The 27,571-nt window shown below is 47.3% G+C and overlaps 1 protein-coding gene and 1 long non-coding RNA gene across 5 annotated transcripts in view; one reads left to right on the top strand and one right to left on the bottom strand.

Annotated features, from left to right (window-relative positions):
* Positions 1-78: 78 nt before the first annotated feature.
* SHISAL2A (shisa like 2A) lies at positions 79-26,527 on the top strand. 2 transcript variants are annotated; one of them, XM_047789089.1, is made up of 3 exons: positions 79-266; positions 7,627-7,766; positions 26,284-26,527. In XM_047789089.1, the coding sequence occupies exons 1-3, from the start codon at positions 85-87 to the stop codon at positions 26,430-26,432; spliced, it is 471 nt and encodes a 156-aa protein (XP_047645045.1). In that variant the 5' UTR covers positions 79-84; the 3' UTR covers positions 26,433-26,527. The 2 variants fall into 2 exon arrangements, with proteins under 2 accessions (XP_047645045.1, XP_047645043.1); XM_047789087.1 differs by lacking the exon at positions 26,284-26,527 and adding an exon at positions 20,716-20,981.
* The window catches only part of LOC125132177 (uncharacterized), a 35,849-nt gene continuing 8,424 nt past the window's right edge, over positions 147-27,571 (bottom strand). Inside the window, exons 1-4 of one of the 3 annotated variants that reach the window (XR_007136156.1) lie at positions 24,223-24,367; positions 19,195-19,344; positions 3,570-3,647; positions 147-1,576 (exon numbers count right to left, since the gene is read on the bottom strand). This is a non-coding gene — a long non-coding RNA (uncharacterized LOC125132177). Of the gene's footprint in view, positions 1,577-3,569; positions 3,648-19,194; positions 19,345-24,222; positions 24,368-27,571 lie in introns of those variants that run through there. The other 2 variants (XR_007136158.1, XR_007136157.1) reach the window with 2 other exon arrangements.

Raw genomic sequence — 27,571 nt, 5'->3', positions numbered from 1 at the left:
TCGGGCTTCGTTCTGTCTCCGTCCGGCCGTCTCTCGCCGGCCGTCTGGTGGCCCGAGGTGGCGGCGGGCCCGACGCGGGACACGATGAGCGGCGCCTGCACGAGCTACGTGAGCGCCGAGCAGGAGGTGGTGCGCGGCTTCAGCTGCCCGCGGCCGGGGGGCGAAGCGGCCGCCGTCTTCTGCTGCGGCTTCCGCGACCACAAGTACTGCTGCGACGATCCGCACAGCTTCTTCCCCTACGAGCACAGCTACATGTGGTGGCTCAGGTACCGGCCCTGGCCCTCACCCCACCTGGAACCCCACTCCGTCTTAGGCCCCTCGCCCCATCCTCGGCCCGACCCGGTACTGAACCCTCAGTCCTCCCCCAGGTGCCCGGCCAATGTCAGCAGCGACCCCCGCCCAGCCTTGACCCGCCCGGGCTCTGGCGGCCGGCCACCAACCGGCTCTGCGGCTGCCGCTTCGCAGCTCCAGTCCCCCATCCTGACCCAACCATTATTCAAATCCATCCTTGACCCTCACCCCAACTCCACCCTGAAAAACCTTCACTCACCCTAACCCAACCTCAGATTGCATAACCACCCCCACCCTCACAGCAAACTCCCATCTTGTAACATTCGCAGGACTCCGGAACTCCTCCCTTGTGAGAGTGTTCTCCAGGGCCCCTTTCCAGTAGCGACCTCATCCCTGACCTTACCCACTCCCCAGTGCTGCTCCCGGCCCTTACTCTCTCACCAGCCCCAACCTCCCCCTCGGTCCTCCCTGCAAGCCCACCTCAGCTCTCCTTGCTCACCTGGACTGCAAACATTATCCAGACCTACATTCAAACCTCACCCTCAAGCCTTAATACCCCACCTGATGCTACACCCCAGCCGCAGCCCAACCAAAGTTATTTTCTTCCCCCTCATATTTAGTTATTATTTCAGCCACCCCTTCCCCAGAACTTAGCAATGCCAGGCCCTGGAGTGAGTTCCAAGCAAAGGCAGAAGACCAAAGATGCACAGTTGCCTCCAAGCTCATCCTGAGACAATGACATAATCCCACAGCAGAAGCCAGATCAGTGTAATGTGGGTGAATCCCTACCCACCAGACCTCAGTTTCCCCAGCAGTTCACAGAAGAGGGTGGTCAAGCCAGTGCTGACATTCCTGGACCCTAGAGCAGGACTGACAAGGCAATGGGTCTCATTCTCTCTGGGTCTCCGAAGTCCCCACCCAGAAAACAGGGCCTGAGCCTGAGCCTGCTCTGGGAAACAGGCATCAGCAAAAATGGAGTGGGCTCTCTCCATAGACAATGCTCTTCCTGCCCCCGGAGGTATGTGACCAGAGACTGCATGCCCTGTAGGTGGGGAGGCACAGCCTAGCTCTAAAACCTCTCTGAGCCTCTGTCTCTCCATCTATCAAATGGGGAGGATGATTTCTGACTGGGACAAGTTCCAAATGAGATCACGAGGTAGAATCAACTCAGCACATCCATTAGCAATTAGAGATATTACTGCTTTTTCCAGACTGCTTCATCTGTAATTCCAAAGGATTTTCAGATGGCCAGGTTTTCAGATCCTCTGCATTTGACTTATGATACCTGGGGAATGACATTAATTTATTCTCTGTTCATCTATATTTTCATTCATTCATTCATTGATTATGGCCTTTGCTTTGTGCCAAATGCTATGCTAGGTACTAGAGACACTGAAATCAATTATTCCCTCCTTGAAGGGAGCTCACAGTCCATTTAAAGAGATATGACATGCATCTAAAGAATAACAATGGAGGAGTTCCCGTCGTGGCGCAGTGGTTAACGAATCCGACTAGGAACCATGAGGTTGCGGGTTCGGTCCCTGCCCTTGCTCAGTGGGTTAACGATCCGGCGATGCCGTGAGCTGTGGTGTAGGTTGCAGACACGGCTCGGATCCCGCATTGCTGTGGCTCTGGCGTAGGCTGGTGGCTCCAGCTCCGATTTGACCCCTAGCCTGGGAACCTCCATGTGCCGCGGGAGCGGCCCAAGAAATAGCAACAAAAACAACAACAACAACAAAAGACAAAAGACAAAAAAAAAAAAAAGAATAACAATGGAGTATTTGTTGAAGACCCACTGTGTACTTAGTACTGAGCTGAATACTGAAATATGATAGGGCTGATCTTTGAGTTATGCAGTGTGGAGTTTGGAGGCTGGTTAGAACCTAGTCCAAACTTTAGCTCTGTCACTTACTAGCTATGTGAATTTGGAAAAATCTCCAAGTCTCTTTTGTCTTTCAAATGGCAATAGCAATACCTGTCTCATGGAATTGGTATGAGGATTAAGTGCAATAATGCATGTGGAAGGGACTAGTGCATATGGTTTGTGCTCAGTAAAAGGGAGTTCCCATTCCTTGGTTCATAGATGGGGAAAGTGAATCTCAGAATACGGAAGTGAACTGTCCAAGATCTTCCAGCAATGTCATGGCAGACTGAGAGTCAAAGAACTTTACCTAGCACCATCCAAGGGCTGGATGCAGTCACACATTCCCAGCTCTGGCCTGTCTTCCCTCCATTTTACAGATAAGAAAACTTGAAAATGGGTCAGTTACTATCTAGGAGTACCCTAGTGAGAGCAAGTGGCAGAACTGGGATGAAAACTCAAGCCTGTCTGGTTCCAAGCCCAGGCTTGACCTGCTGCACAACTGTCTAAATCTAGCCTGGCTGGCTCTCTTATAATCTGTTCTACTCAGACCACTTGAAAAAATATTCACTGGGAGTTCCCGCTGTGGCTCAGCTTGCTGTTGGAGGGATGGGTTCAATCCCCAGCCTGGCAATGGGTTAAAGAATCTGATGATGCCACAGCTGCAGCATAAGTCACAGCTGCAGTTTGATTCAATCCCTGGCCCAGGAATTTCCATATGCCACGAGTATAAACAAAAACAAAAGCAACAACAGAAAAACACTCACTGGGAGTTCCCATTGTGGCGCAGAGGAAATAAATCCAACTAGGAACCATGAGGATGCGGGTTCAATCCCTGGCCTCATTCAGTGGGTTGGGGATCCAGCACTGCCGTGAGCTGTGGTGCAGGTTGCAGATGCGACTCGGATCCCACGTTGCTGTGCCTGTGGTGTAGGCTGGCAGCTGTAGCTCCGAATCGACCCCTAGCCTGGGAACCTCCATATGCTGCCGGTATGGCCCTCCCCCCAAAACAAAACACTTACCCTCTACTGTCTTCAAAGCACACACAGATGAGTAAACCCCTCAGCCAGGATCCAGTCCTGCTCCTACCACCTCCTTTCCTATATACCACTTGTGGCTTCTCTCCTTGCTTCGGACCCTCCCGAGGCATGGGCTGCTTTGGTGGCTCAGACAATGAGGTACAGGGTTGGATGGGGTCACCTCTGAGGCCACACTGCATGTCAATTTACTTCCATTCTAGAACCCCAAGGACTGCTGAAAGGTTCTAGCCCACAGGGCTGACTCCTCCCAGGCTTGGATATAACTGTCTACCTAAACATCACAGACAACTGCAAAGTAGAAGAGGGGAACCGGGGTCCTCAGCACATCCAGGTGGTCAGTGTATCCCAAACCCTGAAGCAACGCTTCTGGCACGTACCTGTCAGAGCCCTGCTATGGCCGTGGGGGAGACTGTTTCGCCCGGGACTCCATTTGGCCCGTTTCATGAAAGCCGGTCCTGAAAAACATAAAAATCTGCAGGTAAACACTGTCTCCTTGGATAGGGCTCAAGGAGAATTGCTGTCTTTAAAACCTGCCTCAGGAAATGAAGACTCCCTGGGGAGAAGCAGCTGGTGCTCTCACAGGTCTGGTCAACTTTCCCAACACCCTTTTCAGGACTTCTGTTTCTTATCAGGATGTGAGCCAAAAGGCAGCAGCCCTGCTGGAGGGTGGAACCGGCGGGTCAAGCGCTGTGTATACACTATCTCATTTAGTCTTATGGACACCTGGTGAGACAGGACCTTTTATGAATGAAGAAAATGAAGATCAAAAGGTGAAAGATTTTTCAACCTCTATCTGAGAGAACCAGGATTCAGACTTAGAATTGCCTGATTCAAAAACCCTAACAAATAACAGACCACCCCTACAGTTTCCTAGATGTCACAGTGAGTTAGCTATCTTTCAGAGTCATAGATCTGTGAAATCCTAGGCTAGTGGCTCTTTAATCCAACTTCCCACTGGAGGCAGGAGTCTCTTCATTGAAAGGTGGAGTCATTCAAGTATTCTGTGCAAACCTGTCCAATAATAGAAAACACACCACCTCTTGAGGCAGTACATCCGCTGTGGGACAACTCTGATCTTTTCAAGTTCATCTTGTACTACGGACAGATTTTCCTCCCGGACGCTCCCCTGTTGTTCCCAGCTGTCCTTGGGAGCTGGTTCCTCTGTCCCCAGAGACACTACCAGGGTAGTGCCCACTCCCTGACTGACTGCTGATCTGGAATATATCTCCCCCCACTACTCCAAGGACCCTACTTTTATTTAATTAATTATTTAATCTTTATATGGCCGCACCAGCAGCATATGGAAGTTTCCAGGCCAAGGATTGAATCCAAGCCGCAGCTGTGACCCACACCACAGGTGTGGCAACATTGGATCCTTAACCCACTGTGCTGAGCCAGGAATCAAACATGTGTCTCCACTGCAACTCGAGCTGCTGCAGTCGGATTCTTAACCCACTGTGCCACAGTGGGAACTCCAGGACCCTACTTTTATTTTTATTTTATTTATTTATTTTTTTGTCTTTTTAGAGCCGCACCCACTGCACATGGAGGTTCCCAGGCTAGGGGTTGCCGGGCTACACCACAGCCACAGCCACGGCAATGCTGGATCTGAGCCACATCTGCGACCTACACCACAGCTCATGGCAACGCCAGATCCTTAACCCACTTGGCAAGGCCAGGGATCTAACCCACGTCCTCATGGATGCCAGCCAGGTTCGTTAACCACTGAGCCACGACGGGAACTCCCAGGACCCTACTTTTAGAGGGCCCTTTCCATCCAGATGCTTATAGATGTCCCTTGTAAAGAGTGTAGTCCCAACCTGAGCCCCACTCTTCCAGATAACAGCCTTAGAAACAAGGATTTCAGGGCAAGTAGTTTATGTGGCAAGTGATCCTAGAAAACACTGGCAGACGGCGGGCAAGTGAGAAGGGGAAGGAAGGGCGCTAGTGCTGGTGTGCACCAAACAAGTCATCACAGAGGCCACCCGAGCTTAACCCTGCTGAACCCCGCCTGCCAGGGAGTGCAGAATGGACCTCGCAGAGTCATCCCGCCTGAGGACCAAAAAGCTGGGCATTTACACACCCATTTCTGTCAGTCACTGGCTGTGGGCTGGTTGGAGAATCAAGGCACTGATTTTCCTGCCCTTTTGACCTGCTCTGTGCAGACTCTTCTGGGTCCCCTCAGGCAAAGAGATACTGATGCTGGCATTTAAAACTCCGCCCAGAATACTCCACAGTTTTAAGACCCAACGGGACGCAGACTGTGTTACACCCAGAGACAGCCTGTGTTACACCCAGAGACAGCCCTTTAGCATTGTAGTATATTTCCATCCCACCTACCTGTGTTGTATTATGTGTGTATGTGTGTGTGTGTGTGTGTGTGTGTGTGTGTGTGTGTGTGTGTGTGTGTGTGTATATATATATATGTATATGTATGTATATGTTGTGTTTATGTTTATTTAAGTTAGGGTTAAACTATATTTACTAGTGTGTCCTGCTTTGTTCACTTAACATTATCTCATCAGAATTTATTCTTGGGGAGTTCCTCTTGTGGCTCAGCAGTAAGCCAACTAGTATTCAAACCTAACTAGTATCCATGAGGATTCAGGTTCCATCCCTGTCCTCGCTCAGTGGGTTGAGGAACCAGACGTGGCTCAGATCCTGAGTTTCTGTGGCTCTGCTGCAGCTCCAATTTGACCCCTAGCCTGGGAACTTCTATAAGCCATTGGTATGGCTCTTAAAAAAAAAAAAAAAAGGAAGAATCCAGCACTGTAACTGCTGTGGCTCAGGTTCGATCCTTGGCCCAGGAAATTTCTGCATGCCTTCAGATACAGCCAAAAAAGAAAAAAAAAGAACCTTATCTTTGATCTTAAATATTATTTGAAAACATGTTTTTAACGGCTCCACACTATTCCATTGCAGGGATAGCCAATAACTTACTTAACCATGGGGAAAAAACCTTAGAGCTCCAAAGCTCTGAGGTGTTTGTATTTAGCGGAAATTAGCCATCAGCTAGCTGGGAGTGAAATCCATCAGAAATGGCAAAGACAGGAGTCTGAGGCTGAGGTCAGAGTTGAGGGGTGGTGGGCAGAAAAGCTGCAGAAGGAGTTGTAGGCAGAAAGGGCACATAAACACACCCGGCGCTACCTATCCCCTGCTATTGGAAGAACATCCCATGGTGTCTGACACAAAACAGGTACTCAGTAATAGGTCCTCTTGTGTGCTGGGGCTTGTACGAGGGGAGAGCAAAGCCACCTAAACCTGGTCGGGGTCTGCCGGCAAGGAGCAGGTGAGCAATGTGTTGACTACCACGTGCCAAGAATGTTACATGTATCATTCGTCCTCACTGCCACCTGTTCTGCTCATTCCCACTTTTCAGACAAAGAAGCTGAGGCTCAAAAGGATAAGTAATTCCATCAAGATCTCACACTGAGTTAGTCACAGACCTGGGTCCCAAAGCAGGCAGGTCTGTTACGAGTTCCAAAGCTCTTTGCTCTTTCCCTACCACACTGGGCTGTGTGACCAAGCGGGAAGTGCTAACGTCTCTGAGTTAGGTGTCCTGGCTGCGTTGGCCTGGCGTGGAGAAGAGAGAGACGACCAAGGAAAGCAGCGAGGAGGTGGCCTTAGAGATGGGCCTTCAAGAACCACTAAAATTCTGATGTGGGAGCTGATAGGAGGGATTATGGGAAACAGGAAAGACAGCGGCCCCTCAAAAGAGCCAGGAGGTAGTTGTCTGGAGACCAGGTGACCAAGACCTGCCATGGAGCAGAGGCAGAGGTCCACACTGGCCTGAGGACCCACTAGAGACTAGGTCAGAAAGTCCTTGAGACTGGGAAGGACAGCTGGTGTTCACCTAAGGCCTGATATGTGTCTTGATTTCTAAGAAACAGCAGTGTGGGGAGGGCTTTTTAAGGTCATCTCAGGAGTTCCCGTTGTGGCTCCGTGGGTTAAGAACCAGACACAGTGTCCATGAGGATGCAGGTTCCATCCCTGGCCTTGTTCAGGGGGTTAAGGATCCGGTGTTGCCACAAGCTGTGGCGTAGGTCACAGATGCAGCTTGGATCCAGTGTTACCTTGGCTGTGGTGTAGGCGGGCAGCTGCAGCTCCTATTCAACCCCAAGCCTGGGAACTTCCATGTGCTGCAGGTGCAGCCCCAAAAAGGAAAAAAAAAAGGATCATCTCTATCATCTTAGAGTGGGAGCAGGCTGAAGAAAGGAGAGGAGAAAAAAGGGAACGTACACTGCATCCCAACTACATGGTGGCATCAACTCATGCCAAGTCATGTATGTAGTGTGTGTGCCAAACACACGCTGAGGCTCAGAAAGCCTATTTAAGGCAAGTAGAGAGAGAACAAAAGTTCGAGCCAGCTGATTCCTAGAACATGTACAGAACTTCTCCTATAACATGCTGCTCCCTGTGGTCTTCTGTCTGCAGTATTGGCGCTCTCCTGGGCCTGTCCATAGCAGCCGTGGTCCTCCTGGCCTTCATTGTCACTAGCTGTGTGCTTTGCTACCTGTTCATCAGCTCAAAACCCCACACAAGGTTGGACCCAGGCTTAAGCCTACAGATCACAGGTAAGAAAGAGGTCACATGATTTCCTTGTATTCAGCAGCACCTCGCACCTTTTCTGAGGGAAGATATTTAGAAATGATCTTTGGAACATTTGCTTCGGGAGTGTGCCTGGAATACTGAGAAGCAGTAGCACATTTCTCAGGAGGATTATGATCTGAACATTTCCATCCCAAACTCTTCATGTGCTCACTGTTAATCAAAATAATTAGACATAGTCATCATTCTGTTACACAAAGATGTTATTGGAGTTCCCGTCGTGGCACAGTGGTTAACAAATCCGACTAGGAACCATGAGGTTGCGGGTTCGGTCCCTGCCCTTGCTCAGTGGGTTAACGATCCGGCGTTGCCATGAGCTGTGGTGTAGGTTGCAGATGCGGCTCGGATCCCGCATTGCTGTGGCTCTGGCGTAGGCCAGTGGCTACAGCTCCGATTCAACCCCTAGCCTGGGAACCTCCATATGCCGCGGGAGCGGCCCAAGAAATAGCAACAACAACAACAACAACAACAACAACAAAAGATGTTATTAAACATCTTATGATACAGAGAATAGCACCCTACAATAAAGAACTATTCGGAATTTCCTGGTGGCCTCGCAGTTAAGGACTCAGCATTGTCACTACTGTGGCTTGGGTTCGATCCCTGGCCAGCGAACTTCTGCATGTTGTGGGTGCAGCCAAAAAAAAAAAAAAGAATTAAGAATTATCTAACCCAGAATGTCACTAGTGCCGATGGTGAGAAACCCTAGAATAGAGTCCAGAAACAGACTAAAGTATGTTAACATGAATAAAATGTTTAATTTTAGACCTTTTTTTTTTTTGGCCATGCCCACAGCATGCAGAAGTTCCTGGGCCAGGGATGGAACGGACATCACAGCAGCAGCGACAACACTGGATCCTTAACCCACTGAGCCACCAAGGAACTCCAAAATATTTAATTTTAAAAACAAGTGAAATACTGGTACATTTGCCTACATCAAATACAAATAGGAGTTCCCATCATGGCTCAGCAGTTGATGAACCCAACTAGTATCCATGAGGATGCGGGTTCAAGCCCTGGCCTTGCTCAGTGGGTTAAGGATCTGGGCGTTGCGATGAGCTGTGGTGTAGTCGCAGACAAGGCTCAGATCCAGCGTTGCTGTGGCTGTGGTGTAGGCTGGCTGCTACAGCTCTGATTCGACCCCTAGCCTGAGAACCTCCATATGCCTCAGATGCGGCCCTAAAAAGACAAATAATAATAATAATACAAATAGACATCAAATACAAGTAATACAAAAGATACCATACATAAAGTTAAAAAATAAATGGTAGACTGCAAAGATATTATAAATACACATAGTCAAACCTCATTACTCACAGATCTCCATATTTGTGAATTTTCCTACTAGGTAGAATTAATTGGTAACCTTGAAAATCAATACTTGCAGTGTTTTTGAGGTCATTTGCAGATATAGACGTGCACAAAGCAACAAAAGCTTGAGTTGCCCTGTCAAATGCACTGCCAGCTGAGGTTAAACAAGGCTATGCTCTGCCTTCTTTTTTCTGCAGCAGGCAGTAGCTTGATGCGGGACCTCAGTTCCCAGACCAGGGATCGAACCCGGGCTGTAGCACTGAAAGCACTGAGGCCTAACCACTAGACCACCAGGGAACTCCCATCTGCCTTCTTGTTTCAGCTCTCATACTGTAAACAAGAGTCCTTTACATGGTATATTTAGTGCCATATTTTTGCATTTTTATGATTTTCGTTGGTGATTTCATTATTGAAAATGACCCTCAAATCTAGTGCTGAAGTGTTATCTAGTATTCCTCAGCACAAAAAGGCTGTCTTATGCCTTGTGGGAAAAATATATGGGCCAGATACACTTTGTTCAGGCACGGGTTGTAGTGCCATGAGTTAAATGTTAATGAATTAGCAATATATATTAAATAAGGTGTCTTTAAGGAGAAATACAAAACACAGTTATGAAACAAGAAGGTCCTACTGTACAGCACAGGAAACGATATCCAATCTCCTGGGATAGACCATGATGGAAAAGAATATAGAAAAGAATAAATCTATACACACGTACACACACACACATACACACACATATATACAAAACTGAGGCACTTTGCTATACTGCAGAAATTGGCACAACATTTAAATCAACTATTGTCATTTAAAAATTTAAATTAAAAAAAAAAACACAGTTTTTAATTGATCAGTTAACAAAATGTTGTGACCAGAAGCTGACAGGAACCTAACTTTGTATTTCCCGGAGGAGCAATGATTCCGTATTCACTAATTCAGTGTCTGTAGTGACTTCATAGAACAACATAATTACTGCGAATAATAAGAATCAACTGTATACAAAATAGAGACAGGCTTAATATCTAGAACATATAAGCACACCTTTGAACAAATGAGAAAAATAATCTGCTAAAAAACACAAATGCCCAACACGCGTGAAAAGATCTTCAACCTTACTAATAATCAGGAGAATGCAATTTCACAATGATATACCTGGTGTTCTCTTGTGGTTTAGAGGGTTAAGGATCTGGTGTTGTCACTGCTTGGATCACTGCCGTGGCGTGGGTTCAATCCCTGGACCGTGAACTTCCACATGCCATGGATATGGCCAAAAAAAAAAAAAAAAAAGAACGATATATCTTAAAAAAAAAATTGCATTGGCAAAAGTCCCAAAATGAATCATATGAATAGTGAGATGTTTCGGTGGGGAATGGATACTCTCATAGACCACGGGTAAGAGTAAGCGGATAGAAACCAGTCTGTAGAGCACCTGGGACTCTCCACTTAAACTAAAAATGTACACACCCTAGAACTCAGTAATTCCACTTCTTAATTATCTGCCTCAAAGATACAGTTGCACTCGGAGAGGATTTGTAAAGACGGATACCACGACCACCTGTCACACTGGAAACAAGCTAAATGTCCATCCATAGAGGAATGATGAAACGTGATACTGCACTTAAAAGGAATGAACGAGCTCTAAATGGACCATCTCATTTGCTCTTCACACTTACCAGGCAGAGTATAGATCTTATTACTGTCCATTGTACAGAGGAGGAAACTGAGGCCTACGTCCCCTAATGAGTAAGTGACAGAACCAACTCCACCTCCACCTTCCTTCCTTTCCCTGTCCCTACGCTGAGAAAAGGAAGGCCCTCCCACATGGCAGACACTGTTTGAAGTCATCTAACTTTCCAAACTACTGCAGTGAGGTAGGTGTTATTATCACCCATTTTACAGGTGTGAAAACCAAGTTTCAGAGCAGTTAGATGTCTTGCCCAAGGGGGTCACAGTTTGTAAACCGCAAAGCAGGAATTCAAATACGTGTTTTTTAAGGATGGGCCAGTGGCACGATGGATAACGCATCTGACTACAGATCATAAGATTCAAATACGTGTGTTCTTCAAAGTCCTACTCCTTCTGCCTTGCCAGGAGGGTGTGGGGGGTCTCTCCCCACCGATCCCTGGCAGCCTAACTCAAGGGGACGCACTTTATCTGCTGGCCCTGTGAATGAAAATGCCACCCTCCTTCACTGCTCAGCCACCAGCTAGATTATTCAGTCACCAGAGCTTGACACGGCTTGTGTTCTTGCTTTTTGCTTTTTAAGATAGAAAATACAGTTTCCTGATTTTTTTTTTTTAACTAAATGACAGCTTTCGGCTCTCTGCCTCTTGCTCAAACTCAGCTCTTCGTTCCGCCCTTTCTTCTTCATTAAGGGCTGTCCTCTCCTTCCTCTGAACCCACAGCATCAACCCAGGAGCCTCTTGTCTCCCCTGCATCTGAGACATTCACAGAGCTTTCCCTTTGCCACAGACTTTCATGTTTCTGTCTCCCTTTGCAGTAGGACATGTAAAGAGGTCATTAGCCCCATTTTATAGGAGAGAAAATCAAGGCTCAGCCAAGGGGAGTGACTTGGCTAAGTCCACACAGCTAGTGATCATGCTGCTGACGCTAAAGCCTATAATCACTGCACTGTACCTGGGGTCCTATTCTCTGAGTCTGGGGGAAAGGGTGAGAATTCTGCAAGAGCAGAATGGAATTAGCACTGAGTTTCTGAAAATAGGCTCCTTCTACTGCCCAGGTGCTCTGTACTGTCTCATCACCACCCTTCCCTCAATCCCCCAAACTTGGGATGCGACAAAGACCATAACTTTCTTATTCTTGTACTTTGTGAGGAACTGGCTTAAACAGAAGACTGACCAAGTTGCTACTTCTGTGCTAGATGCTTTGCCAAGAACTTGACATTATCCCATTTAACTTTTCAGACCTCGCCTCTTCCAGGTGGTCATTATCAACTCTATTTTGCAGATGAGGTGAGTGAGTTAAGTGTGGAGTTGATATTCCAACTTAGGTACATTTTATAAGAGGCTAAAAAGTGAGGGAGAAAAAATAAAGACAAGAGTTCAGTTCTCATCCTCCTCTGAAAAGTATTGGTGGTGATACCATTAATCAGCCATTCTCACTGACTCACAAGCTCCTAGGAATCAAGTCTGATGTTCTCACTGTATCAGTGGGGAGCTGAGCCCCAGAAAGGGAGGTTTCTTGTGCCCAAGATCACCCAGCCAACTAGCCAAGCCTTCGCCTTCTGAGCCAAGTCAATCCACCTCAATTTACTCTGTAAAATGTGCACCCACTAAGACAGCTGTAAAAACTAGAGGTGATGCTTATATAGGAGCTAATTAGCCTCTGATACACAGTAGGCTTTTAACAATGAGGAATCCTCATTTTCATTATTATTAGGCACTCAAAAATTTTTTTTTCTTCTTCTTTTTAGGGCTGTACCTGTGGCATATAGAAGTTCCTGGGCTAGGGGTTAAATCGGAGCTGCAGGTGCCAGCCTATACCACAGCCACAGCCACACAGGATCCGAGCCAAATCTGCTATCTACACCACAGTTTGTGGCAACACCGAATCCTTAACAGACTGAGGGAGGCCAGGGATCGAACTTGAATCCTCATGAATACTAGTCGGGTTCTTAACCTGCTGAGCCGTGACGGGAACTCCTTAGGCACTTAGATTTTTATATGTTAGTCTCCTCAAATAGTCTGTTAATATCTCAAAGATAGGAGCCATGTCTTAAATGCCTTTATACCTCCAGAACCTAGCAAAGTTTCTAACCTATACTAAGGGTATGCTTGCTCTATGGAAAGAGCCCAAACTTTGGAATCAAGCAGAATGAAAAGTATATCCTGGATCCAATACTTAATAGCTGTGTCAGTGTTACCTTTCTCTGTCTGAGCTTCAGCTATTTATCTACAACATGGAATAACAACACCCACCTCAGAGAGTTGTTAGAAGAATCAGGTAAGATTGTTGTACCAGCATGTTTCAGCCAAACATGAATCTTCTTTGTGTGTGTGTGTGTGTGTGTCTTTTTGCCTTTTCTAGGGCCGCTCCCGTGGCATATGGAGGTTCCCAGGCTAGGGGTTGAATCGGAGTTGTAGCCACCGGCCTACACCAGAGCCACAGCAACGCGGGGATCCGAGCCGCGTCTGCGACCCACAACACAGCTCACAGCAATGCCAGATCCTTAACCCACTAAGCAAGGCCAGGGATCGAACCCACAATCTCATGGTTGCTAGTCGGATTCATTAACCACTGAGCCATGATGGGAACTCCAAACATGAATCTTCGTATTGTAACTTGAAAATTGAAATTTTTTTCTCTTTATGGTCACATCTGCAGCATAATGGAAGTTCCTGGGCTAGGGGTCAAATTGGAGTTGCAGTTGCCAGCCTACGCCACAGCCACAGCAACACTGGATCCGAGGTGCATCTGTGAACTACACTGCAACTTGTGACAACGCCAGATCCTTAACCCACTAAGGAAGGCCAGCGATCGAATCTGCATCCTCACAGAGACAACCTCAGGTCCTTAACCCACTGAGCCACAAGGGAAACTCAGACAATTGAATCTTTTTTTTTTTGTCCTTTTTTTTTTTTCTTTTTTGCCTTTTCTGGAGCCACTCCTGTGGCATATGGAGGTTCCCAGGCTAGGGGTCGAATCAGAACTGTAGCCACTGGCCTATGCCAGAGCCACAGCAACACAGGATCGGAGCCGCGTCTGTGACCTATACCACAGCTCACAGCAACGCCGGATCCTTAACCCACTGAGCAAGGCCAGGGATCGAACCCACAACCTCATGGTTCCTAGTCGGATTTGTTAACCATTGAGCCATGACAGGAACGCCTGAACTTTTTATATTTACCGCTTGGACATCCTCCTCTTCAAGTGTCTCTTGGCTATAGCACTTTTATAAGACGGAGCCCCCTCCTCCAGGCTTCAGGCACCATTGAGGGACTTTTTTTTTTTTTTTTGTCAGGCTTGCAACATGTGCAAGTTCCAGGCCGGGGATCAAACCTACACCACAGCAGCAACCCAAGCCACTGCAGTGACAATGCTGGTCCTTAACCTTAACCTTAACTTTCATCATGTATTAGAGGAAGAGGCAGAAATATGTGTAAGCAGGAGTTGGACCACTGCCTATTCTGCTGGTTTCCCTGGAAGGCTAGGGTGGTGGAAGTGAAAGCCCTGGGATACACATGTGAGGGGATCCCTGGAGTCTGGGAAAGAGAGTTGTAAAAAAAGACATGGGTCCACAAGCTCAGTGGGAACCAACACTGTGATGTGTCTGCCCCGAAAAAGGGGGCGGGGGGGGGGCATGAGTGGAATCTCAGGTTGCGTTAACAGAATGATAGAGTCTGGAAATGAGAGTGATGGTCCTTCTTTACTTCCAACTGAATAGAACACACCAGCCATCACATCTCAGAGGGACCATTTCAGCATCCACTCCACAGGTTCCCAATTCTGGATTCCAAAGATATCATCAAGGGCCCCCAAATACAGCAATGAAGATTCCTGAGCAATTCCCAGTATTTCAAAGGTTTTTACCAGGACCAAGTTTCTTTGCTTTGAGCTAGAATTATCTTTGTCCAAGAGGGGTAATTAGCACAAGCTCTTTCCAGCTAATCAGAACTCTGATGAATAGAACATGGGGTGGAGGGTGTTAGTACCTAATAAATGCAGTCTATTATACAGACAGAATCCTTTACAATTTATCTATCAAGGGAAAGGAAATAGACAAATGAGACCAGTCCTACTTTCTACCCCTTTTTATGGAATAGTGACTGAGATCTAGAGAGGTGAAAGGGTTAGCAAAAGATAGCACAATGATTTAATATCAGAATGAGGATCTGAGTCAAGGTTTTACAGCTCCTAGAAGCCAAAGGATTAGCCCTGAGCCCTGCCTATTGTTGTTCCTCCCCACAATTCAAGGGGAGCTTAGACCAGTCAGAAGGTGATGAGAGGAAGGTAACCAGCTAGGTCTGAAAACTAGATTATGTGAATATCAGCTGAAGAGTGTGGGGATATTTGGTCTTGAGCAAAGGATTCTCAGGAATCACAGCTTAGGGCATCAGGTCTCTGCAGGGCTGTCCTAGGGCACAAGGAAGAGACATTTTGTGAGAGAATAGTGTTCCCCCAGTGGGGGAAGCCACAGGGAGGCAGATGTTGATTCCATAAAAATAGGTCTTTCTTGGAATAAGATCTGAAGTACTCTTAAAAGAGCACCTTCATCACTGTGGGTGACATTTGGTCATCAGTCTGTAACTCTTCATTTAAAAAAAGAGCACTGGAGTTCCCGTGTGGCTCAGCAGGTTAAGGATCCAGCACTGTCACTGCAGTGGCTTAGGTTGCTGCTGTGGTTCGGGCTGGACAGTGTGGTACTGGAGGAGAGACAGACACATAGATCAAGAGAGAGCAACAGGAGACCCACACCATACATATGTCCCACAGATTTTTGACAGAAGTATAAAAGCAATTCAATGGGGGAAGAATAGTCTTGTCTTTTCTTTCTTTCTTTCTTTCTTTCTTTCTTTCTTTCTTTCTTTCTTTCTTTCTTTCTTTCTTTCTTTCTTTCTTTCTTTCTCTTTCTTTCTTTTAAAGAATAGTCTTTTCTTTTTATCTTTTTCTTTTCCATATGGCTGAGCCTGTGGCATATGGAAGTTCCCAGGCCAGGGACTGAATCCGAGCCACAGCTGCAACCTATGTCACAGCTGCAGCAACACAAGATCCTTTTACCACTGCACCGGGCTGGGGATCAAACCTGAACCTCCGCAGCGACCAAAGTCACTGCAGTCCGGATCTTAACCTACTGTGCCACAGCAGGAACTCCAAGAATATTCTTTTTAATAAAGGGTGTTCCCTGGTGACCTAACAGTTAAGGACTTGGTGTTGTCACTGCTATGGCTTGGGTTCAATCCCTGGCTTGGAAACTGCCACATGCCACAATGTGGCCAAAAAATAAAAATAAAATTTTACCTAAACCTCACATTTTATATAAACATTAAATCGAGTTCCCTAGTGGCTTAGTGGGTTGAGGATCCAGCATTGTCACTGCTGTGGCTTGGGTCACTGCTGTGGTACAGGTTTGATCCCTGGCCACTGAACTTTCATATGCCACAGGCACAGACCCAAAAAAAAGGAAGAAAATTCTGCAGTATGCTACAACATGGATGAACCTTGAGGGAATTATGCTAAGTGAAATGAACTAGTTCTAGAAAGACAAATATTGCATAACTATAAGAGGTATCTAGAATTGTCAGAGTTCCCACTGTGCCACGGTGGGTTAAGGATCCAGCATTGTCTCTGCAGCAGCACAGATTTGATCCCCAGCCTGGCTCATTGGGTTGAGGATCCAGCATTGCTGCAGATGTGGTGTAGGTCACAGCTGCGGCTTGGATTTGACCCCTGGCCTGGGAACTTCCATATGATGCCGGTATGGCTGAAAAAGAAAATAAACAAACAAGTAAATAAAACTGTCAAATCTGTAGAATGAGAGAGAAGAATGATTAATTGCCAGGGGCTGGGCAGTAGGAACAACTGGGAGTTACTAACCAAGGGCATAAAGTTTCAGTATGCAAGATTAATAAGCTCTTAGAAATCTGCTGTACAGCACTGCACATTGTACCTATGGTCAATAATATATCTGTACCCTTAAAAATTTGTTAAGAGGGAGCTCCCTTCATGGCTTAGCAGTTAGCGAGCCCGACTAGGAACTGTGAGGATGTGGGTTTGATCCCTGGCCTTGCTCAGAGGATTAAGCCTCTGGCGTTGCCATGAGCTGTGGTATAGATCACCGGTGTGGCTCAGACCCCACATTGCTGTGGCTGTAGCATAGGCTGGCAGCAGTAGCTACGATTCGGTCCCTAGTCTGGGAACTTTCATATGCGGTGGGTGTGGCCCTAAAAAGCAAAAAAAAAAAAATCGTTAAAGGGTAAATCTCATCTATACATGTGATAAACTTTCATAGTACTATACACCAAAAAAAAAAAATCCATATTAAAAATGGGTAAAATTGAATAGGATTCCAAAGTTTGGTCAATTGTACTCTATCACTGTCAGTCTCCTAGTTTCAAAATTACTCCATCGTTAGGTAAGATGTTATCACTGGGGAAAGCTAGGTGAAGGGTACAGTGGAAATCTCTGTACCTTTTTTGTAACATCTTCTGAGCCTTAAATTATTAAAAAATAGAAAGTTCAAAATAAAACAAAACAAAAAAGGAAATGCATTGGCTCTGTTGGTTCAAAGTCCAAAAGTAGGGTGAGCTTTAGGAATGGTTTCAGTAAAGTTCACAACGTCCTCAGGCTTGTGGCTCCACTGTCTGAAATCCTCTCAGCTCTGCCCTCTATCCTGTGTTGCCTTTCTCCTCTGACTGATTTTTCCCGTGGTAGTAGGTTGGCTGCCGGCAGGTCCTGGGACTGTGTGTTTTTCACTCCCATCTAGCTAGGAGGAGAAAGAGGGAGCTCTTTCTCCAACCAAGGGGGAAAAAAAAGCCTGAGCTGGAGTTCCCGTCGTGGCACAGTGGTTAACCGAATCCGACTAGGAACCATGAGGTTGCGGGTTCGGTCCCTGCCCTTGCTCAGTGGGTTAACGATCCAGCGTTGCCATGAGCTGTGGTGTAGGTTGCAGACGCGGCTCGGATCCCGCGTTGCTGTGGCTCTGGCGTAGGCCGGTGGCTACAGCTCCGATTGGACCCCTAGCCTGGGAACCTCCATATGCCGCGGGAGCGGTCAAAGAAATAGCAACAACAAAAAAAGACAAAAAAAAAAAAGCCTGAGCTGTACTCTGATTGGACCTCCTTAGGTCATGTGCCCAACCTAAACCATCACTGTACCCAGGAAAATGCTAAGTATTGACTGCCCATTCCTGTAGCAAAGGAACAAGACTACTTGATGGGCTCAGATCAATCAGGACCCATTCCTGGAGCTGAGATGGGACCAATTTTACCCAAACATAATTGCTATTACTGGGTGGGACAAGGTGGATGGATGTTGTTTAGCCAATTCCAATGTCCAGTACAACTTGATTCTTGAAATTCACTCTTCCCTTGGTTTCAGAAGCACCATTCTTCCTGGGTAGCTTCCATCAATGGGTTTTAAAGCCTAGGAATTTTCTAGACAAGAAGGTATAAAATTTATTCCAAGAGTTCCCGCCATGGCACAAAGGGATCTGTGGTATCTCTGTAGTGCCAGGATGTAGGTTCAATCCCCGGCCAGCACGTGGGTTAAAGGATCTGGTGCTGATGCAGCTGCGGCTTAGTCTGCAATTGCAACTCAGATCTAATCCCTGCCCTGGGAATTCCACATGCCTCGGGGTAGCCAAAAAATAAAAAATAAAACGATAGGTAAAATGTCATTCTCTGCAGAACCAATCAGTAACAGCAGAGACCCAAAGACGTGAAGGAATGGACGCATCCAGGGAACAATGAAATGTTGGTGCAATAAAACAGAGTTCTTGAGGGAAGAGCAGTAGTTAGCAGTTTCAGAATTAAAGAGAAGCAATGGGGCTAGTACTTGAAGAACCTTGAATATCACCTCAAGGATCAGGAATGGGAAGGCAGAAAGAGCAGTACAGGGACTCATTTGACCTGAGAAAGATTTCTGGCTATAGCTTGGAAGATGGACTGGAGGGGCCCCAACTGTTTTGTCTGGACAGAAGGAAATGAAAGCCTGACCCAGTGGGGTGGCCCTGAGGATGGAGAGAATGCATGGATACGCAGATGGTGATTTGGTGGAATCAACAGGACCTGGTGAGGAGTTCCTGTCATGGCACAGTGGTTAATGAACCCGACTAGCATCCATGAGGACGGAGGTTCAATCCCTGGCCTCACTCAGTGGGTTAAGGATCCGGCATTGCTGTGAGCTGTGGTGTAGGTTGCAAACATGGCTCGGATCTAGCATTGCTGTGGCTGTGGTGTAGGCCGGCAGCTACAGCTCTGATTGGGCCTGGGAATCTCCATATGCCACAGGAGCAGCCCTTAAAAACAAAACAAAAACAAAAACAAAACAAAACAAAAAACAGGATCTGGTGAATTGCTTGATTTTGGAAAGAGATGGGGGGAGGAGACGTGAGAGTTGACTTACATTTTTGGCTTGAACACTTGATAGACACACTTTTTTTTGTTTTTGTTTTTTGGTTTCATGTTCCTCTTGATGTGACCTCCTCTTTGTCTTCTGGAGTAGGATGACAGACACACTTTTTATCCAAAAAGGCAGGAATTGTGTCCAACGCTCCTGAAAAGCCAAGGGAGACAATGATTTATAAGTAACCATGGGATTTAGTGTCCAAAAGCTTCAAGTTCTCTTGGGGGCAGAAACTGAGTAAATTGCAGCAGAATAAGTCATGAATGGGAAGAGGGAAATAATAAGGACAAGGGAGCTTCCTATCATGCTCAGATATAAAAGGAGGAGAGGATAAACCATTATGTGAAGAGAGTCATGGAATCTATTCTTTTCTTCATGTCCATTGTTTTTATTATTTTTTATTTTATTGAAGCATAGTTGATTTGCAATATCATATTAGTCTCAGATGTACAGCACAGTGATTCAGTTATACATACATATATTTATGTATATATGTATATTCTTTTTAGATTATTTTCCCTCACAGGATTATTGCAAAGTATTGAGTAGAGTTCCTTGTGCTCCCCAGTGGGTCCTTACTGGTTATCTATTTTATATGTAGTCATGTGTATGTGTTAATCCCAACCTCCTAACTGTCCCTCCCACTCTTCCCCTTTAGGAACCATTAAGCTTGTTTTCTATGTCTGTGGATCTATTTCTGTTTTTTAAACAAGTTCATTTGCATGGAATCTATTCTTTTTTTTTTGTCTTTTGTCTTTTGTCTTTTTGAGGGCTGCAAGGCATAGGGAGGCTCCCAGGCTAGGGGTCTAATAGGAGCTACAGCTGCCAGCCTACACCACAGCCACAGCCACATCAGATCCGAGCCATGTCTGCCACCTACACCACAGCTCACGGCAACGCCAGATCCTTAACCCACTGAGCAAGGCCAGGGATTGAACCCACGACCTCATGGTTCCTAGTTGGATTCATTTCCACTATGCCACGATGGGAACTCCTGGAATCTATTCTTAAAGAAGAGAATAATATGATTTTAAGATTTCCAGCACTTTCCTACGGGCTAGCTGTGTGGTAAGCCTGTATCTTCATCTATAAAATGTGGGGGGGGGGGGTTGGCCACATGTGGAAGCTCCCGGGCTAGGGACCTGAGCTGCTGCAGTGACAATGCTGGATCCTTAACCTGCTGCACCACAAGGGAACTCCTATAAAATGAGTTTTTAACAGTATCTACTGTATAGGTTTCTGAGGAAGGTGAAGTCTTCATATCACCTAACAACTGTTTATCTCCCCAAGCTCATGAGCACACTGAGTTCATGAGTTCAAGTTCATGAGAAAGACTGACCGCTCCTAGTTCACAATGGTGTATATTGTTAACGAATATTTGTTAAATGAATGATGCATTTAAGACTCTGAGCACAACCTTGCCCAAGGCAAGTGCTCAGGGAAGTCAGCCAAGGTGGGTGATCCTGATGGAAGAAAGGGCTGCGGGAGGAAGCCCCACACCCTTGGCTTTTCGTTTTCCAGCCCCCGATGAAGTACCCCCTGACTGTCAAGGTGGGAACACTGGCGATTCAGTGGAGGTGCCAGGAGTGAGCCCTCTCGGGCAGGGTCACCCCTTCTTGAACCCATGGCTGGACTGCAATGAGAAGCAGGCTATGGACTCCAAATGCCTCCTCTAGCACCACGTCATGGCTACAGTGACTGCCAGTGACATTCCGGGCAGCCCTGAGGAGCCCCCGTCCCCAAACTAGATGTATCCCCATAAACATCCAATAAATGTCTCTACATCATCCTCTTCTGGACACTCCTTTTGGTAAAAACACAGGGGTGGGAATAATTAAGGGAACTTTGGAGCCCAGCAGCATAAATGAGGGCTTTTCCTAGCAAACCCACTCGGATCCCATTGCAGACCCAGCTACAGTGCTCTGCCTGGCTCACTGAGGGCCAAAAGGAGTTGGGACATGGGCCCCAGTAAAATGGTCCTAAGAGCTCCATGTGGTCGAGGGAGAAGCCTGGGGCCTCTAGAGACTCAGAGGAGCTCCTGGCCCAAACTGCAGAGTCAGAGGATTCTGACTTGGTTCCTGCCATGGAGCAGATGTACTTAGGAAACCTGGGGAAGATGACTAGGACCCAGGGCAGGCGACTCCTGCCTCTCCAGCAGCGCTGTGTCCCTCCTGGAGTGAGCCCCTTGCCAAGGAGCAGAATGAGAGGGAGCGTGGAGCACACACACGGGGCCCAGCCGTGTTTAATATCATTCAGTTTCTCAGGAGAATGAGTGATCAAGTGAGTGAGGGAATGAATGGTTAACAGACCGAACACAAGCTCCACAGTGTGGACTCCTGGTCCTGTGTGGCCTTGACAAAGTCCCTTAGTCTCCCTGAGCTTCAGTTCCCTTGGAAGGTTATGGTGAATGTTCAATGAGATGATGGATATAGACTTTCTTCCTAAACATGAAAATACTACAAAGACTTTTATTTTGTCTTTTTAGGGCCACACCTGCGAAATATGGAAGTTCCCGGGCTAGGGGTCGAATCAGAGCTGCAGTTGCCAGTCTACACCACAGCCACAGCAACACACGGTCCGAGTCTTGTCTTCGACCTACAACACAGCTCACAGCAATGCTGGATCCTTAACCCACTGAGCGAGGCCAGGGATTGAACTCACAATCTAATGGTTACTAGTCGGGTTCATTTCCACCGCACCACAACGGGAACTCCCTACAGAGACTTCTAAAAAATTACAGATGGGGGAGTTCCTGTTGTGGCTCAGTGGGTTAAGAACCCAACGTAGTGTCCGTGAGGATGTGGGTTTGATCCCTGGTTAAGGATCCAGCATTGCCACAAGCTGCGGTGTAGGTCGCAGATGTGGCTCGGATCTGGTATGGGCTGTGGTATAGCTGTGGTTTGGGCATCCAATTTGGACCCCTAGCTTGGAAACTCCCCTATGCTACAGGTGGGGCCACAAAAAGAATTTTTTAAAAATGCAGATGAGGGAGTTCCCGTCGTGGCGCAGTGGTTAACGAATCCGACCAGGAACCATGAGGTTGCGGGTTCGGTCCCTGCCCTTGCTCAATGGGTTAACGATCCGGCGTTGCCGTGAGCTGTGGTGTAGGTTGCAGACGCGGCTCGGATCCCGCGTTGCTGTGGCTCTGGCGTAGGCCGGTGGCTACAGCTCCAATTCAACCCCTAGCCTGGGAACCTCCATATGCCGCGGGAGCGGCCCAAGAAATAGCAATAACAACAACAACAAAAAAGACAAAAAGACAAAAAAAATGCAGATGAGTGTTTCTTGATATGACTTAGGGATTAAGAGATTCTGGAGCCAAATGCCTGGTTCAAATCCTATTCCTGCCCTTACTTGCTAAGTAACATCTGCGTTTAATCATCTGTATGAGCAGGGGTAGTGGTAATACCTACCTCTGAAAGTTTAGGGGAGGATTACTTAGAACAGTGTCAGCAAATGGAAAGCACTGTTTTAGCTAAGTTTTTTTTTTCTTTTTTGGACCGCACCTGTGGCATATGAAAGTTCCCTGGCTAGGGGTTGAATAGGAGCTACAGCTGCCAACCTACACCACAGCCACAATGGGAACTTCCCGTTTTAGCTACTAAGTTTTTGAAATATTATTAATCCGATAGCAGAGGAATCTTAGGGCAGGATGCTGGCACCCTCTCTCCCAGCTGCTCTCCTTAACTTTGGCAATAGCTTTAGGCTTTGACTTGGGGGCGCAAGGCAAGGATGAGGAGACTCAGTAGCCACTGAAAGCAGTTCTTGACATTTATGGCAATGATATGACCCACTGCTGGATTTGGCAACAGTGAAATGGTCACTCTTAGATATTTGTGTATGGGGCCTGAACTAGCCAAGGCCACATGGTGGGGATGACAAGACAGGGTGAATCACCCTCAGAAGAGCCCTAGGCTGCAAATCAAGAGACCTCAGTTCTGGCCTTGCTATATTTGTAGTCGCACCCGCATGCGCGTGTGTGTGTGTGTGTGTGTGTGTGTGTGTGTGTTTGTGTGTGTGTGCTTTCAGCACTCTCTACCCGGCACCTCTGTCCCCTTATTGTACATTCAGTGCTGCCTATCCTGTGCCAGGATCTGTGCAGGTGACCAGAAACAAGAGGGAATTAGCCACAGCTCCTGTCCTCCAGGCACTCATATGGAGGATGAGGTGGGCACACAAAAGGACAGTCAGCCCAAAGGTGGCCTTTCATGCAGCTTGAAGGAGGAATAAGTGATGTCTGAGCTGAATCATCAAAGATGAGTCAAAGTTTCCAGGTGAGAGAGAGTCAGAAGAAATTATGGCCAGAGTACAATCTGTACAAAAACAGAACCTAGCACAGCCCAGAAACCGCAAGTCATTTGTTGTAAAGAGAGCTTAGGGTGTGTGTGTGTGTGTGTGTGTGTGTGTGTGTGTGTGTGTGTTAGGGTGTGTGTGTGTGTGTGTGTGTGTGTGTGTGTGTGAGAGAGAGAGAGATATGACAGGCAAGTTTTGTCACTGATGCTCTACATGACCTTTCACAGGACACATCCTCAGTATTCCAATCAGTAAAATTCAGCTTTTCTCTGAACACTTTCTGTGCTGGCCTTCTGGCAGGTTACAGGAAGAATTCTCTAAGGACCTTACCTGCAGGCTGCTCATGGTCTGTTACAGGGAGACGATCCGTAAATTTCAAAAAACTCAAGTGGTCAGTGGCCTAAGGCCATGGTTCTCAAACTTCAGCCTACACCAGAATCAGGTCGAGGCTTGTTTAACACACAGATTGCTGGGCTCCCCTCTCTCTGCCCTCAGAGAGTCTGATAGGGCAGGTCTGGAGGAAGTCCCCAGAATGTGCATTTCTAACTAGTTCCAGGTGACGCTGAGCTGCTGGCCCGGGGACCACCATTTGAGCATGACAGGCCAGGAAGAAGAAAGAGAATCCAGAGCTGGGCAAGTTAGGAGACCTCCCACTGAGCAGGGCCCCAGACTTGGTAGATTTTCCCCAACCAGAGCCTGTGGGGATACGGTGGGGAAAGATGGAAACAGACTCACGTGCTGCATTTGCGGACCAACACTTCCCGAGGCCCATAAAGCTCCTCCCATTCCCCTTGTTTGGCTTCCCTCCTTTTAATTCAGTCAGTCCTCAGAGCTGGCTCGCACTGGGGTTGGTTTGCCTCCGTCTAGGTCAGAAACAAACTGCCAGCCCTGTGCAGTGGGAACCCCCCTCCCTGGGGGCAGCCAAGGAGGAAGGAAGCAGGGCGGGCTGACGCACAGAAAGAAAGAATCTGAGCTCACCGCTGCGCCCAACACACATCGACCAGCAATTATTTCTTGTAAATTGCTTTCTTGGTTATGTTCAGAACATGCACACGTGCCAGCGAGGGCACTGAGTGGAGGTGGCTTGCTGGGGAGTGGACTCCCAATGGAGTAGAGCCCAAGTCTGAATCTTCAGCCAAGGATTAGGGAACCGGTGAATCTTAGAAATATTAGAACTTCCCACTCGCCTTTATAGGACTCCTGTCGGTGGTTTTCCAGGCCTTCCTTAAACAAGCCTGTTTGTTTGTTCCTTCGACATCGCTTAACAATGATGCTCTGCCTGGATCTGGACTAAATGAGGTCCCAGCGCCCATCCTCAAGGATCTTGTCGATATGACGTCTGCAGGAGAGCCCTAAGCCAGCCAAGAGCTTCAGGGAAGGCTGCTTGGAGGAGTGATGCCTGAATTAAGTCGTGAATAACCCACGGATGCAGAAAAGGGGGTTTGTGGTATCAGATGGGGAACCAACACACAAAGACCCAGAAATGAGACGGCATATGGTGATTGTGAAGACAAATCAGTAGTTTAGTTTGGGGGACTTTGGTCAAGGTGAGGGATGAAGCTGGAGAGGTATTCGGGCCAAATCCTGAAGCCTTTGTCACATCAAGGGGCTTGGGCTTTATCCTCCAGGCAAGAGAGAGCCATGGGAAAGGGTTTATTTTATTTATTTATTTATTTATTTAGTCTTTTTGCTATTTCTTTGGGCAGCTCCCGCGGCATATGGAGGTTCCCAGGCTAGGGGTCGAATCGGAGCTGTAGCCACTAGCCAACACCAGAGCCACAGCAACGCGGGATCCGAGCTGTGTCTGCAACCTACACCACAGCTCACGGCAACGCTGGATCGTTAACCCACTGAGCAAGGGCAGGGACCGAACCCGCAACCTCATGGTTCCTAGTCAGATTCGTTAACCACTGCGCCACAACGGGAACTCCAGGAAAGGGTTTAAAGGAACTCGGCACCTTGTGTGATAGCTTTTCCTTGTGTTCTTCATGACACTGAAGTGAAATGTGCCACACGGGAGCTCTGTGTTTGGGGCCTATTCAACACCCATCCCTCTGATTCCTGAAAAGTCAGAAGTGTGACAGATAGCAACGGCTCCTGTGCCCACAAGAAATGGCTCAAGCCAGGGACATCTCCTCTCAGGGGACACCACTGCACTGCCATTTAGGACACTGCCCTTCCTGGTCTATGTCCAGTCAGCTCAGTGGCCAGGGTACAGGCAGCCAAGGCTTGGGCCATAGGCCCAGGAGAACAACGTGCCTCGCTCTGTCCTAAGACCCGGGAGGCTCTCCTGTGCAGAGCACTCACGAGGGTGTGAATGGCTCCCACACGCCTTCTACATACCTCATGGGACCAAGGCCACCCAGAGCGCGTGGTCCATTCAGGGAGTGTTGTACTGTGGGCCCAGCACTGTGACAAGCCCTTAGGGACAAAAGATGTAGCCCTGCCCTTAGGGACTTAGGGATGAAAAGTCGGTTTGACCCGTGAAACCCCTAGACAGCAATTAGAGTTCAAAAGCCAATGACAAGCTGCTAAGAGTTGCAGAGATTCTAAAACAGGCGAAAAGAAGTAGGCTGCAAGCCTTTGAGGAAGTGGGGGTTGAATTTGACTTTGATGGGCCATGGCAATATCTGAGGGGTCTCAGTGAAGTAGAGAAAGGGCTCTATTAACGCCAACTTTATATGTAAAGAGAGTACCACTTGTGGCTCCAAGGGCTCCGGACAAGTAGACCATTCATCAGCCCCACCCCTGGCCACAGTCATTCAACAAACATACACTTAATGTTTTGTGTGTCAGGCCTTGCCCTAAGCTCCAGGAACAGAACACAGTGTCACCATGTAAGGAAGCCTGAGCCTGCCTGCTGGCAGATGAGACCATGTAGGACATGCGTGAACTCTCCACTGAGGCCCCCAGGCCAACCAGCTCCCAGACAAGCTACCAGATGACTGCAGCTACTCAGTGACCCCCGGTGAGATCAGCAGAAGAACCACCCGCTACACCAATCGACAGACTCATGAGCAAGTAAATGGTTATGTTTCAAGCCAAATGTTTGGGGGTAGTTTGTCACACAGCAATAGATTACTGGTATAGCTCTTTTCACATAATGTCATTACAGTTGTGAATATACCTGTCTTCATTCGTTGGTGAGCTCCTCCTTAGGGGAAAGAAACATCTTTGTGCTGAATATCTTGTTTACCACTCCTAACCTTGCTCTGAATCTTGGAAGGATGATTTGTGTAATTTGCAACAAGGGGCTACTATGCCCTTTGGATTTTGGTAGGGTTTGGTCACAAGTCCCAGCAGAGTATAAATTCCCCTAGTTCCCTCCCACATGGGCTAACCTCATGGGCTAGCTGCATCTCTGTTCCAAGGACATCAGGCTGTCCTTACCACTGTTCTGACTCCAGATTCTGGTAATTGCTTCCTCCTTGTTCCTTTAGGCCCAAGGGTAGTGACAAGTGCCCTAACATTACTTGCCTTAGAGTGTTGCCTTATTCCTTGTCCCTATAACTCATAATCCCTTCATTAAACACTTCTCAAATTGCCCAGGTGGAGAAAGGCCATCTATTTCCTCCTGACACCCTGATTGATAGTATCTTATCAGTTAATCTAGCCCAGCGGCCACCTAGCTCATGCTATATGCTTCATAAACATCACTTGGTGAAGGAATGGACATTCCAAGGGATGTGCCATTGAGGTTATACTTTGGTCAAAAAGACTTGGGTCTGGACCTTGGCTCTGTGGCTTCCTAGCTGTGTGGCCTCAGGTGAATTTCTTCACTCCCCTGAGCCTCAGTTCCCTCTTAAGTAACAAATACCAACACTGCAGGACTGTTGTTCAGATTATAGATGTTTGTGAAATGCGTGGATCACAGTAAATGATTCATATGACTTTAGTGAAGAGGTAGGAAGGATTTCATAACCATTTTCCCATTTGATTCTCACTATACCACTACGAATATCACTATCTCTAGTTTTTGTGTTTTTTGTTTTGTTTTGTTTTGTTTTTTTAGAGTCTGATCTCCTGGGATCAAATCCAAGCTATACCACATTAGTAAGTTAATCACACACAGCCTGTTTCCTGA

The sequence above is a fragment of the Phacochoerus africanus genome, chromosome 8 (assembly GCF_016906955.1).
Source record: "Phacochoerus africanus isolate WHEZ1 chromosome 8, ROS_Pafr_v1, whole genome shotgun sequence".
Taxonomy (NCBI): Eukaryota; Metazoa; Chordata; class Mammalia; order Artiodactyla; family Suidae; genus Phacochoerus; species Phacochoerus africanus.
Note: the sequence above shows the minus strand (reverse complement) of the source record. Positions and strands in the feature narration are given on the sequence as shown.